At 43.3% G+C, this 15,141-nt stretch overlaps 1 protein-coding gene across 2 annotated transcripts in view; it reads left to right on the forward strand.

Annotated features, from left to right (window-relative positions):
* Positions 1-4,010: 4,010 nt before the first annotated feature.
* Neto1 (neuropilin and tolloid like 1) overlaps positions 4,011-15,141 on the forward strand; it is a 118,743-nt gene continuing 107,612 nt past the window's right edge. For both annotated transcript variants that reach the window (XM_055598775.1, XM_055598774.1), the window contains exons 1-4: positions 4,011-4,337; positions 6,364-6,417; positions 6,652-6,789; positions 12,433-12,681. In XM_055598775.1, the coding sequence (XP_055454750.1) occupies positions 4,310-4,337; positions 6,364-6,417; positions 6,652-6,789; positions 12,433-12,681 (469 nt within the window). In that variant the 5' untranslated portion in view covers positions 4,011-4,309. The remainder of the gene's footprint in view (positions 4,338-6,363; positions 6,418-6,651; positions 6,790-12,432; positions 12,682-15,141) is intronic.

The following is a 15,141-nucleotide window of genomic DNA, read 5'->3' on the forward strand; positions in this document are numbered from 1 at the left end:
CTTTGCCTGGCGCTCCTACAACCAGGACTTCCCACCAAGATGGATCCTTTCATACACTGAACAGAAATGAGTCCTTCCAAAAGAGACCCACTCTGAGTGAGAGGGGCGTTATTCTCAATTACTCTGAGGTGAGCAGAGGGGAGAAGAGGGAGTGAGCTGAGTCATCTCTGCTTCCCTGTGAGGGGTGACATGTGACCAGCCTCCACTGGTGGGTTTTAGTCCTACTCTGGGACCGAGTACACATGTCCTTACAGTGACTTTCCAGGTGCTTTGTCACTGTAATGAGAGGATGAACTAATGTAGTTACTGTTTGAACACTGATGAGTTAATAAGGAAAACAAACCCGCACGTGCATAGCTTGTCCAGAACACTATTTTACTTCTTGTAGCATCAACCCTTCCAACAGCAGGGCAACCCGCAGCAGCTTGTTCCACTGAAGTAGAGGGGATTAAGGAGAGAGGCGCAGGAGTGGGCAGGAGTGGGGGGAGGGTAGTGGATTATGTGCATGCTGTCAAACCTTTGCATTTAAATTGAAGGTACCCCCCACTTGGTTGGGATTTGGGAATCTTTCTTACCATTTTATTGTTATGCCGGTGGAAGCTATACTTATTTAGGTCCAGTAAGCTTTAACTCTTTACTATTCCCAGTACTATTCACTGTTTTAATGCTAATCTTTTGTAATCATGGCGGAGTAGCATCCTGAGCTCTAAAAGATATCCGTTTATCAGGTGTTCCTTTCAAAATAAGCCCTCTATGTAAGGTGCGAATATGTATTCATAGACTCCCTTAGGGAAGCTGAATATTTCCCCATAACTTTAAGACAGGAAGAGCCTCTGGGCTCCTGCCAGGGAGGCAGCGTTGCTCAGCACGTGGTCACTGGAGGACTCCGTAGAATGAGAGGCAGCTTGTGAAGGCAGTGGGACATGGGAGAAGGCGGACAGCAAGTGTGCGGGAGTGCAAAAGGACAAAGAATGAGATTGCCGAGGAAAAGGAAGACCGTGCAGCCTGGGCTGTCCAGCAGAGGGGGGCAATAGCCCTGCTTTCAGGGGAGAGTCCCTGGGTGAGGGTTCTCTCCAGGTGGTGGTAGGGTCAGAAGTGCATACTCACTCCTCAGCACCCAGGCTAGAGCCAATGCAAAGGTGCTCAGCCTTACTCATGCTCGCAAGGTACTGACAACCAGGCAGGCCACTGGGAGGACTTTGCTTAGAACTAAGGCATGAGCAAAGGTTAGGGTCCCACCCGCTTTTCTTCTCTCTCCTTTTCTTTCTGGGATTTCCTCTCTGAATTCCCTGTGATGGACCTTTGCATGTGTAGTCTGTGGTGTGCCCCTGTTTTCTGATAGGAGGACCACCTGGCTGGGAGCACCTCTGTGAAGACTCCGTAGACTGTACAAACATACTAGACACACAGGAAACAAGAGAGTACTTGGGGTTGGATTTTAGTGTACAATCAAATCTTTTTTTTTTCCTGTATTCAATTTGTAGTTGAAAATTCTCTAAAACTGCTTCAAATGTTTCCATCGTTGTGAATTCCACACACAACTGTGATCTCAAGCCACCAGCTGTTTGTCAAAAATTCCACCCTCTGCTCTAAAGGTGACCCTTCTCCAGGAAGCTGATCTCCCAAGCATTCTTTGTCACTCTCACCACAGTTGCAAGGTGCCTTTTATTTCTTCACAGTTGGGGGACTTCTTCCTCATTTCTCCTGTCTCTAATGCTCTCCCCACTCCCATTCCCAACCCCATATTGGCACAAGAATCACATATGGGTTACATGACTTCCATAGGACATTCTGCAGTAGGCTGTATCGAGTCGGTGTGTGCTAGGGACTCACCAGCTCGCAGCATCAGTGGGCACAGCTTTCCCTTTTTCAAGCTCATAGCTCCTCTTACAGGCCTGGCTTCACGAGAAATTGGTTAGCTGATGAACAAACAGTACTCTCTTCTCTCCTTCATTCCCTTCCTCACTCTCCTTCCTCTTTCCTCCTTGTTTCCTCTCCTATCTACTCCCTCTTTTTTCTCTCCATGTTTGTTTGCTCTTTAATTCTCCCTCTAGCACTTTTGTCTCCTTGGACACACCTGCTCACCTAGAGTAAATGGGCTGTTTAGTCAATTTACCCCACCATTCAAGACCTACGTTCCTGAATACCCAGGGATAGGAAGCTTGCCTTTGGGTGGTGTTGGTTCTCTCTCGATTGGAGTCACTCATTATTCTGCACCCCAGGGAGCCTCATCCCACCCTTTCCAGCTCCACTCTGGGACCCTGTGGACACGGTCAGTGTGGACACTCCCCGGCAGACACCCCCACAGGCACGCACGCCCTGTCTCCAGCCTCAGCAGCAGGTGCGCCTCTGCAGCGCTGCTTCTGGAGCAGTCTCCTTTCCCATAGTAAGGCCCGCTTCCTGGCCTTCTCTGAGGGGACCCTTGTCTTAGCAGCCTCATGACTCTGTTAGCTGTCTGCCGCTCTGTTCTTCCCACCCTCCTTCCCTCACTGCTGTGATCTGATCCCCAGCTGGGCACAGTCTGCGCGTTAGTGCAGGGGGCGCCTGGGTGGGGGGGTCGCTCACCCCTGGGGCTGGACCGTGGTTGCCCAGCTTGCTCCGCTGTGGCCAGCTGAGGCCGGGGCAGCAGTCGCCTGGAAGGCCGTGCAGGACACCAGCTTTCTGGGCAGGGGTGGAAGGAGGTGCCTGTACTGTCAGGGGAGGAGGGACTCCCCAGGGCCGCGTATTCCAGCCCCCAGCCTCGCTGCGCTGCCTCGTGTTTACTGTGATTTCGCATTCATCTATTCGTATTTTCCTGCTGTTTGGCCGGCGACTTCTTTCTCCTATGAGTTGCGCGAGCAGCGCGCGCGGTTGTGTGTGTGTGTGTGTATCAGGTTGGGGTGATCAGTGTTTGTTTTTGAAAGACTGTGAGTATTTTTCCGAGAAAGGTACATTTCAAGGGACTGCGTCTTTGCAGGAGCAGTTTGGGGGGTTCTCTGGCGAGTGTCCTCCAGTGATTAAGCGTGAAACTTTTACGGCTTTCCTCTTTCCTTCCAGCGCCCGGGCCTCCGCTCTTAGACTAACTGGCTAAAAGGTGACGCCTTCACCCCCTAGAAGAGAGGGGACTAGAAAGCGCCAGTTGGTGGGACGGGAGACAGAGCCATTTCTAACCTTTAAAAAGTGAAAAGCCCAACTCGAGAGGCATTTTCTCCTGATGGCCCCTCCCCCTCCCACGCCTTGCACACTCCGCTGAGAGGCAGTGGGCAATTCGGGGAGCTCCTCGGTAGAGCCCCTTCTGCCTGAGCTGGCTGAGTGAAGGAGCCCAGGCTGGTCCTCACCCCCTCCCCATCCCCCACAAACCAAGCCGCTGTGATGTCCTTGCTGTCGCCGCCGCCCCATTCCGCCGCGCACCAGCCCTGGGGGCACGGGCTGTGCTCAGCTGCCCGGTCTCACCCAAGCTCCGGGCTTCCTGGAGGGTCATGCAAACCCGAGCTATGACTAAGGCGCTCACTTGGTAACTCTGCCATATTCCCGATCTTCCCCTCCCTCGCTACCCCTCCCCCTTGAGCCACCCCCGTGTTCCCCTCCACCACCCTTGAGCCCTTCCCCGCCCCCAGACGCCCACCCTTGGGCTCCTTTTCCTGCGAGATCGCAGAGGTGGCGCGCAGCAGCCCGACGAGCCCATGACGGAACCCTGCCTCCGGCTTTCAATGCCTCAGCAGAAGACCCCCAAAGGCTGGCGAGAGGAGGGCTGCGGCTGGACATCCTCCCGGCGACGCTGCTCGGACCTGGTGCTCCTGGTGGATGAGACTGGCGACTGAGCGAGCCCCTGACGCCGCCTGCGCTGTCGCCCGCCCAGCTGCTGCCGTCGATCCGGACCGGCCCCCGCCCTGCGCCTGCTGCCGCTGCCCGGCCCAGAGCGGGTCCCGGCTTCGGGCGCCCCGGGGCTCGCCCCGCGCCTGCCGCCGCCCGCGCGCCGACTGCCCGCCGCGTCCTCCTGACAGCTGCGGCGGCGGCGATGATGCAGAGGAGGAGGGCGCTGCCGGCGGCGGTGCTCATGGTGGCGATCGGCGCCCGGGTGTGATGCGAGCGTCATGGTGGAGATGCTGGCTTCGCGGCGGTGAGAGAGCAAAGGAGGGCGAGAGGCAGCCAAGGGCGGAAGGCAGACCAGTTCCGATCGCTTTCTTCCCTCTCTCGCTTCACCCCACTGTATTTTGCCCGTGGTTTGCGTATTTACAATCTCTGGACTCCATCCTTTCCCTACCACCGAAATCTCCCCGTTTCTAAATGGAATTAGTGGAGATTGGAGCCTCTGGTGTAACGCACAGACATGATCTATGGACGCAGTTTGTTTCACAGTGAGTACCTCTCCAGCGCGCCAGTCCGTCCCGGGGTGCTGCCACCTCGCCTCTTGGACCCATGCGCCTGGAAAAGCCCTGCCAAGCGCTCCAGCCAGACCCCGCAGTCCCTTGGAGTCTGGGGCAGATGTAAACTTTCCGTACTGCAGCATCATACAGCCTGGCGGGGGCGGCGCGCTGAGCTGCGCTGGACCTCAGAGTTGGTCAGGGAAAACCTTCTCTCCATACCATAGGCAGGAGCTGGGGTGGGCCAGAGGAGCGTGGAGTTAAAGAGTGGACACGTGCAGGAGACGCTGGCCCCAGACAGGACGCAGGTGGGAAGAGGGAGGCAGCGGGGCTGATTCTTGCTAAGCAAGAGGGAAGAATCCTCCTTGGTGGGGTGCAGGGGTTAAAGGGCCTTCCTTTCATTCCCCAGGTAAGCTGGTGTACACCGGAACCCACGGGCTTTAGGAAGAGTGCATGCCAGCCTCTGTCCCCTATAGCGCTAGTTTTGCTTCGGAGTGTGGCCAGCCCTGGGGGTTAGGTGGAGAGGAGTGGAGACAAAGAGGTTCAGAAGTCATTAAAGGCAATGTCAGAAAATGTGTGTTGAGAATGCCACGTTTTGAAGCAAGGGCTGGTGGTTAAACCTGTGCCACCCTCAGCTAAGAGATTTACTTAATCCAGGAGTTCAGCACTGCACAGAATACATCAAAATAGCAAAAGCTGGGTAAGAAGGCCAAATGAGCACTGAGGTATGCCTGGAGCCTCCGCATGCCTGTGGTGGTGGAGGGGGATTAGAATGACTGCAAGTTAGGAAAGATAGATCTACACACACGGGGACACACACACACACACACACACACACACACACACAGAGGGGGGGGGGAATCAATCTTTGAGTCCTAAGACTAGATGGATGACCTGGCCAAAGTGAAAAGTAGTGCAGTTTAGAATTCCTCAAAACTTAATGTCAAGACCCAGATCATTTTTTTTTCTAAGAATAATCTTTATGCATAGATACTTAAGCACCTGTGATGTTCTTTAGATAAAATGACTGAATTATTTCTCCACTTCCTTTTCCTAAATTAGTTTTAGGTTGAAATGTGCAAAAGAGGATCTTTTATGTAATTGGTCAAAATAAATATTAAAAACGAAACAGAAGAAATGTTAGTTATTACCAAGAGTAGATGTTTCTAACACTCTTCTAGTATCAGGTTTTCTAGACATTACTGAGTGAAGAAGTAAACAGAAGTTTAGGTTGTAGTGGCATTACAGATTTATTGCTCAGGGATGCACCAGAGTCTCTGACCCTGAACTGACTGTGGACGCTTCTAGAAGCCCCCTTTCTCAAAATTGTTGTGTTCTTCTGGATTATATTCAATATAGAAACACAGTTCAAGTTAGAAATGATACATTTTGTGGCTGGAGAATGTCACAAACAGGGCTAGTTTGTAGTTTCGTTAAATTTTTGAGCCAAACAAGCAAATGTTAAACTAGCACAAAAAAAAAAAAAAAAAAAAAAAATGAAACCTGCACCAATCCTCTTTAATCTGTTTCCTTTTGCTTTCCCTCTCCACATGTCATGAGCTTTGCTGGACTGTTTATGTACTAAAATCCAAGCTTCTTGGCTCTATGTTGGGCTGAATCATGGGGATTTGGCTCTTTATTTGCTCTTCCTTTTGGTCATGGCCCTTCTTTTCCTCTGAAGACACCCACACAGCTGTTAGGGAAGGGTCCTTCACTGAGATCTTGATACCTCACTGCAGTCTACGGAACATTTTCAGAGTGCAACATTGTCTCAAGTTTTGGAGAGTTTGGGTATCCTCCAATCTAAATAGAAAGTGAGGTCCCTTAGGGGAGTCCCAACTGTTCCTTTGAACATTCTTGAATTAGATTTCCAAAGTTCTGAGCCACCTTTGTAAGGATTTACAATGATAACATTATTCTATTTTGGTAGCATCTTGTCTGCAAACTGTCTTATAGTTTTATAAGATTTTAGTCATTTTTGGTGTGAATTCTAAATTTCTGACTATTCTTTCTATTTCAGTTATAGCAAGTTTAATCATCCTCCATTCTTCTGGAGCAACCAAGAAAGGAACAGGTGTGTTTCTTTGGGAAAATTTTTAATGGGGGTGTCTACTTATTTTGCATTTTCCTATTTTATCATATACTTTATATTCCAGGATAGCTGCATAGCTTATAGTGTATCTGATTGACTGGCTTTGACTAAAAGACCATTTTAAAATTAATTTACTAATGGATATTATGAGAATATCCTTCCTATTTTGTGTTATAAAATACTGATGATTCTTCTTTTAAAAAAATTGTTTTACAGAAAAACAAATCACTTCGGAAACTCAGAAGTCGGTGCAGTGTGGAACCTGGACAAAGCATGCAGACGGAGGTGTCTTCACTTCTCCCAACTATCCCAGCAAATATCCCCCAGACCGAGAGTGTGTCTACATCATAGAAGGTACGAGCAGAGGGAAGTCCAGGGCCAGGGAGGGAAGCCAGTGCCTGGCTTTCTCCAGGCTTATAAGAGTCCCAAGTGTGTGACGTGCACAGAGACATTACAAAACCGATTTCAGGGATACTGAACACAAGTGTCTCTCAATACACAAACAACTGTGAATCTAGAATCAGGCTTATTACTGAAGTTATTAGAAATGGCTATGAGCACACACAGGCCTGGTACATGAAACAAGGCCAAAACCCGAAGGTGGCTTTTGCAGACCCCAAACAGTGCAGCTGTGCAGTTGATAGGCTACGGCGAGTTAGGACATTTCGAGAAACGTGTTTTTCTAGTGTGTGTGCTAGTGTTTTCTTCAGGGTTAACAAGCAACCAAGAAGCATGGGAGAAGTAAAGGTGGAGCCTAGTCATGGTCTCTAAACAGTAACGAGAATGGCATTTAGCTTTCTGTATCTGCAAGTGACGTGAAAGCATTTCAGGGCAATCAAGGTTCTAACTTAGGAAGCTTTCCTCTGTTTTCCAACCCGAAGGAGAAACACACTTTACAGAGATTCACCCTTCTGAATAGTTTCCCTCCAACCTTGAGCCATCTCTCTGATAAATATGGAGGAAACTTTTAAGATATGTAGCATGCCTCCCAGTGATGAAGGCTAAATTGTAAGTGTTGGTTTCAAATAATAGAACATTGTGTACATACCTACAGAATAAGTTATGGGAAAATCGTGACTGTGTAGTGTCTACTCAGAAGCCAGGGTCACAAACACACGGCAGGCCTTTAAAAACATCTCTGCTTTTTGTTGCTCTGATATTTCATTCTTACTTTCACACATAAGTAAGGAACCTCCCTCTTCCTCCAGAATTGCTTTAAAAAGGTTTTATTAAAAAAATCAAAGATTACCCAAAGTACATAAATTTAGATGTTTAAAGAATAAAAAAAAAAAAAAACAACTAAAACAGACATCTGGCAGTTTGGATGGCTAGAAAATGAAAATGTTGAAATCAGCTATTGTTTTTATAAAGTTTATATACATATTTATTAATTGTATCATAAAATATCATGAACTTCTGAAGAAATTACTAAATTTCAAAACATTTCTCATAAAAGGCTGTTTTAATTTTGTTAATTATGAAATGGAGGCAAAGAGAGATTAAATATCTTGCTGAAATTCAGAATACTTGTATTTTAATGAGCAATATTTAAAAATGCTAAATTATTGAAGAAGAAAGTCAGAGTGGGTTATCTAATTTAAAAAGTAACTCAGAAATGATTTTCTGAGTTGTTGCCTGCCTGCTGCACTTTCTTGTTTATTGCTTTGGTGATTTTACAAGTGTTACTAGTCTTGACTGTGATAGAACTCATATAATCTCAGTTATTTCTGTATTTATTTCAAAAATAAAGTGAGAAAAAGGAGCAGAAACCCCTTTTGCGGACACTTCACTCACTCAAACGGTGCTGTAGCCACTCAGTGATAGATTTGCTGTCAGGCACTGCACACAGCTTACAAAATGCTGGAAATGCTACTAGAAAAGGTGCTGGCAACCAGGCTTGGGGAGTCTGAGCAAATCAGGGGCTTCAAGTTGACATAGGAAGGCTGAGAACTGTGATATCATCCTCCACGGTTTATGGGTAGCCAGGTGTAGCCCTCTTTTCTAGGGAACACCATATACTGAGAGTCGGAAACGGGATACCTAGGACTCCTTCAAAGGTAAATAGAGGGACAGGAAAGAGAGAGATGATCCTAAAAAGAAGATATGTATTCTAGGGGCCAAACCTTTAGAAATGCATACAGTCACTGCAGGGAATGGAGTACCACTGAAAGAATACAGAACACAAATGAGGGGAAACTTCCATGGGAAAGCAACTCAAGGAAAGAACGCCGACCAAGGAGCCACTAGATGGCTGAATACCTGAACTAAATATATTGGCAGGCGCAGCAGAGCCAAGAGGGGAGGGGAGATGTATTTAGGAGATTTAAATGCGAATGTATGGGGGGGGTGGGAGATGAGAGAACAGGCTTTAAAAGACATTGACACGCTCAATTTCTCCATTTATATGGGGGTGTCTACTGGAGAGATAGATATGCGGATTTTTAGTTCTAAGCTGATTCTTCATATTTATGGGATATAAACACAGATTATTCATGAGGGTTTCATATAAATAAAAATATCAGAAGGAGGTATTTAGAACACTGATATTTCACCTCATTAACAATATAGCTTTCTGGGGCTTTCCCTAGAATGTCTGTTTCTTTGGAGATGGAGGTCCAGGCACCATCTGATTTTGAAATCATCCTGTTGGGTTTGAAGGACACTCAGTGCACTGGAGTCACATGAAGAGAGGGAAGCTGGAGGATATTTTTCTGGAATGTAATGTGCTGGTGTGGATGAAATAAGGAGACTTCTCTCCCTGTTATGTCTCAGAAGGAGCCTCCTGAGCAGGAGAATAATGTATTGATGTCATGGAGCAGGTGTGGATGAGGTTCAAGAATCAGTCGGCTTTCAAGGGACAGTTGTTATGACAAGCAAAAAAGTGACAAACACCAAATGTGTTTAATGCTTGAAGCAATTCCGAGTCTGCTTATCACTTCAGGATAAGTACAGTGGTTGACACAGTGAAGGGAGGATCCCCCCCCGCCCGAGGCAGCAGAGATTGAGGGAAGACAATGCTTGGAGATGCAGGGTTTGGGGGCACGGTGAACATATTTTGAGAAAAATTACACATAACGTATCTCTAGAAGGAACTGTTTGATCAGTAGAAATAGATAAATTAAAAATTGGAGAGAACGAGAGCATTTTTTTTGATTGTTGACACAATGCAAAGCACCTGGATGAAGATTTGTCCAGGTGAGCAGTTTGAGGGCTAATTCCTGTGGCCTTGCTGTTCTTGCTCAATGAAGGATAACTTGGAATTGTAAGTTAAATAAACATTTTCTAATTTTGGTTGCTTTGGCCAGGGTATTTTGTAACAGCAACAACTAACAAAACTAAGAGGGATAAATAAAGGTCCAGTTGCTTAAGACAAGACAAGATGCGGTTAAAAACAAAACAAACAAACATAATCACCACCAGCAACAAACATGTACACTCTCAGTCATGGGAAGCAAGATCTCGTCATGGGTTTCAGATGCTGTTAGCGCTCCTACAGATCAGGAAGGTCCACTGCGTGTATATTAAATGAGTGTGCATTGACACTGTATCCCAAGAGTCTCAGGGAGACGGATGGAAGTCTAGAGGAACTGTAGTTACAGTTGAACATCAGCTAGGCAAAATAGAATGAAAGAGGCTGTGACTCTAACAAGTTGAAGATGAAGACAAAGTGAGTTTATAGAGCTGGACTCTGACAGATTCAATTTGCCACATCATAACCACACATTTGTACACCAATGATAACAACTCTGTGCAATGTGTTTACTTTTAACAAGTTTTTTGTTATTTCCAAAAATTTAGCTCATATAATTTTCTCAAATGGGCTTATGTGTAGTTAATTTCAGCATGCTGAGTGAAGGGAAAATTAATTATCCATGTATAACACGATTCTGCAGGAGCTGCAATAGGCATACAGCAGCATACCCTGGGTGATGTGTCTGTGCATGCTGGATAGCGTGTAAGCCACAAGAAAAATGAAGATAAGAATGAGTCCATTTTCTTCCCGCATTATGGCTATTTCCGGGTAGATGATACAGGTGGACATACATTTATAGAGGACACATTGAATGTTACATAAATTACCACAAGATAGTACTACTGGCTTTTTCTTTTCTTAGCCTTATATTGTAAAAGAAATATATAGCTAAAAGAAATTCCTAATACGCTAAAGTAGTTTATTTTCTCTTAAAATCTTCCTCTGGCATATGTCCAACCAAGCTCATACTGTAGAGCAGTAATGAACTCAAATAATACATTTAGTGCTATGTTTATAAAGAGATAGCATTTCTTACATGATTATCTTTATATTTGTAGAGTCACAGGCTGTGTAGAAAACATGATTTCTCAGATAGTTTTAAATTATTTTTTTGGATTTCAAAATTTTAAGCATTTAATAAAAATTCTTTCAACTCTATCATACCTCCTCTGGCTGCTGACCTTTGTAATATATACTAATGCCAGATAAACTGTGGCCTGAGTTATAAATTTTTCCCCAGTGAATAATGAGTTGGCACTGTTTTTACAGATTAAAACTATTTTGGAAAATAATCTTTAAACATAAGCTGACCTCTTTGCTATTGATTTTTAATTTTAGACTTGGAGAGAAGTAAGTTCATGTTTTATTACAAAAGTCTCCAATTTCTAAGTTATCATATATCTCAGTTCTAGAGAAATAATCAACATCCAAGCCTGTACAAATTGAATTTTTCGGTTATTGGTTGTGATAATCAATATACACTTAATGCACAGAGGAGCATGGGTATCAGGCATTTGGGATGGTTTCCGACCACATAAGCAGCAGGATTTGCTGTACCTGAGGTTTTGGAAGGGTTAGTCCATGGAGAAGGCCAGGTAACAAGGAAGCTCTTCAAGGAAGTAGTGGCTCCTGGCCTGGATATATGTGTACTGATATTACCACCAATTTTATGTCCATTATAGTGTATTCTGGCTGAGTGTAACAGGAATCACAGTTGTGACTGTTTTGGTCATGAAAGGGAAGAGTGTGAAGGACTATTAATTATGAATTAGTATAGTGATTCATAAGGTTGCTAGGCCCATCAGATGCATCTAATTTTCAGAGAACCGTGGAAATATTTTTAAAGGTAAACCAATTTTAATTTACTACAAATAATTTTTAAAAAATCTTTTATGACATATGTTATGCATAAGTACCAGGGAAATTAAGTAAGGTTCTTGTCTTTAATGAACAGTCTGAGAGAGAAATTTTGCTGAACAAGATTGTCTTAGAGTGTTGGAGATACAGCTTAGTGGCAGAACATTTCCTTATCTTGTGCCGAGCGCTGGTTTCGATCGCCTGCACATAAAAACAAAATAAAACAAAAGCAAACAACAGAAATCAAACAAAACTCTCCCTCCATAAAGAGGAATTAAATTGTAGGTGTGTAGACACCGAGGAGAGTGAACAGCAGCTGGAGAGGGCCTTGCCTTAGTAAACAAGGCATGTGCCAAATGCTTGACTTGCTGGTTCTGAAGCAGTGAGATCATGGAAATGGCTGTTCTCAAGGCCTGTATCTGGCAAGTTCATTGTTCTGCAGTTCAGTAAAAGAGAGTACTACTAAAGTGCAAATAGAGAATGATGAGAGCACATTTTATTTCTGCAATCATTATCCCTGATACCTTGCATATGCATTTGGATCTAATTAAAAGACAAAATTGCCACTACTTGAGTGATGACCATAAACCTGAACAATGAAGATTATGAGAAGAGAGACCTACAGGCCTGTATTTCCTACCATGAGTTACCAGCATTGCTAGCCTGGGTTTTGTGTCATGTTAGCCATTTCACCTCAGCATCATCACTTTAGGTGTTCTTTAATGATCATGTCCCTACAACACTAAGCATCTTCTCTCTTTGCATTTATGAAACTTCTGCAGAGTTCTGTGGAACACTAAGCAAATAGGTTCTGATACAGTATCAGGAAATTTGCCTCTGGATTTAAGACTGTTTTCTACAACTAAGCTTTCTTCTGTTCATCACAGCTGCCCCAAGGCAGTGCATTGAACTCTACTTTGATGAAAAGTACTCCATCGAACCATCTTGGGAGTGTAAATTTGATCACATTGAAGTTCGAGATGGACCTTTTGGCTTTTCTCCAATAATTGGACGGTTCTGTGGACAACAGAATCCACCTGTAATAAAATCCAGTGGAAGATTTCTGTGGATTAAATTTTTTGCTGACGGTGAGCTAGAGTCCATGGGATTCTCAGCTCGATATAATTTCACACCTGGTAAGTGGAAGACTCTTTTCCATTTTTCCCTTCCCCCTTTTATTTTTCTGTTTTTATAGTATAAAATTATTTTAAGATGTTAAAGTTTTTCAGTGATCTTTCAATTATGTTTAAAATCCAAATTATAACACCTTTGTTCATGCTTTACAAATTCTGAAAAAAAAAAATCCTTAAATCTTGGTTACCTTAAGTAGGCAAAAAAATGAATCAAAAGTCTATGTGGTCATCAAAACCACAATTAATTGAGTTGACTTCCATTATACTGAAATGTGTAATTTGCGAGACAGTCTGTAATATGGAGATTAATTTTAGGTAGGGTCTCACTAAGCTTTAAAAGACAATTGTAATATTGAAAGGATGTTAATTAAAATAATTTTTTAAGAACTTGAAAATGAAAATTTATTTGTTCTCAAAATTATTATTTATAAGGCAAAGGCATCCTTCTATATAGTAATATAATTTCTTTTTAGAAGTGGAAAATTTGTTAGAGGTATGAGGAAAGCAAAGGAAAACTGAGCCCTATGGGGGCCAACATCTCAGTGCAAATCAATCCATACTCATCAATTGATATTTGATGAAGTGAAGCTAGATTTTTCTCAAGCTGAAAATCATTCAAATTACACAGAACAAAGAACTTACACAAGGTGACAGGCTTCTCACTTTTATGTGTTATTTTGCTCCAGTTGTAATAGACAAAACAAACAAACAAATAAACAAACACAAAACATAGGCAAAATCTTTGAAGTTACTGTATCATGTAATGGAAGTAAAGGGCTGAGTGATAGCTAGGTGGTGGAATATTTGTCTAGTATGCATGAGGCTCTGACCTTGGTCCCCAGTTTCACAAAAGAAAATAATTGCATATAGAGAGACAACATACACATAAAGTTTTGTTGAACAAAAACATCAAATTTTGAAGTTAACTGACACAGGATTTAGAATTAGTTGCATTATGTCATATAGTGTTTGCTAAATAATTCAGATATTAAATGTATCATGTGCGGAACCCTAGGCAGTATTCCATTTCATGATAACACTGTGGGATTGTGCTTATTAATCACTTTCTATAATGCTTGGATGCACAAAGAAGCCCAGGCTATTTCATATGTGACAATCAAACTAATTTTACATATTTCAAAACTATGATTTATGTTATTTTATTTAGCAGATTTCTTGTGTTAGATTTTTAAATGCATGATTTTGAGATATTTTGAATATAACCTATAACTAAAAAGGCTTACATGAGAAAGGGTTTGATAAGTATATTTGCATTTGTATATTTGCATTATTGTTGATTGTAAACATAATGTCTAGGGTTGAATGCGTCTTCTTCTAAATACTGTCATGTCAGCCAGAACCTTCACCAACACAGCAATGTCCTCTCCACTGCTAGCTTCTTGTGGCATGACACAAATGATGGTGCCTCTCTATTATCCCAGGTTTTCAGAAGTCATGGTGGAGCCTAAGTATTAGCTACTCTGCAGGATAGTTGGAGCTACATGCTTCATGTGCAATACAATATTTTATCACCATGAACAATCAGTCAGAAGGAACCTTGTGAGCAAAATATCCAAACACTAGAATGACTTAACAATTGGCTCAAGCTTCTGTCCATGGATAATGGGTAAATCTGGGCAGGTATAAAGGAGAATTTCTGAGGTAACGGAGACAGTAGGATAATAAGATGGTACATATGCTTTTGTGATGTCAGAAGAGGCATCACCGAAGGCCAACCAGTGTGGCAAAGCAATCTGCAGCTCATTTCATAGAGAGTGGTGGCTGGGGAAGCAAATCCTGGTGTTGGAATAGGCAGGAGACCGAGCTTTGTAGGTGTTCACATAACATTTCAGTCTAGAGTTCATCAGCCTTAGATGTCATTTAGTGTAACGTTTACTTGGCAGTTTGACTTACATGGTGAGCTGAGAAAACTAAGGACTGAAGAGGTCCTCCAGGTGACTGCATGGTTCTCAGCATAAAGTGCTGCATGAGTCATCTTGCCATCGAAGTGCAGCCAGCGTGTGGAGGATGGCCAGCTCACCAGCTCTACATCTGCCATCTGGGTCAGCTTGGGGCGCGGTTACCGGCCTTAAGGTTACTAAGGTTACTGGTTTTATTTTCTCTTTTTCATACCATTCACCTTACACATAACCCACAGTATTTTATCATTTGCTACGTTATTTTGTCAAGACAGAGATAATATCAATGACCTCAGAAGTGTTTATTAGTCAACTAATATATAGTTAAAAGTTTGAATTTTTTGAATGCTTATAAGATCTCAATTGTCCATAGCTAATTTTTAAAAATGAACAAGGTGATGTGTTCTTTAAAAAAAAAAAAAAGGTTAATTTCCCTGGGTGTTTTTTAAAATAATAACATTAATAAAAGAAAAATAAACTTCTTAGTATTTCTATTAAAAGTAAGGATATTTTGATATTATTTGGAAAACAACATCCTAGACGG

This window comes from Psammomys obesus, unplaced genomic scaffold, assembly GCF_907164565.1.
Source record: "Psammomys obesus unplaced genomic scaffold, mPsaObe1.curated_primary_1811, whole genome shotgun sequence".
NCBI lineage: Eukaryota > Metazoa > Chordata > Mammalia > Rodentia > Muridae > Psammomys > Psammomys obesus.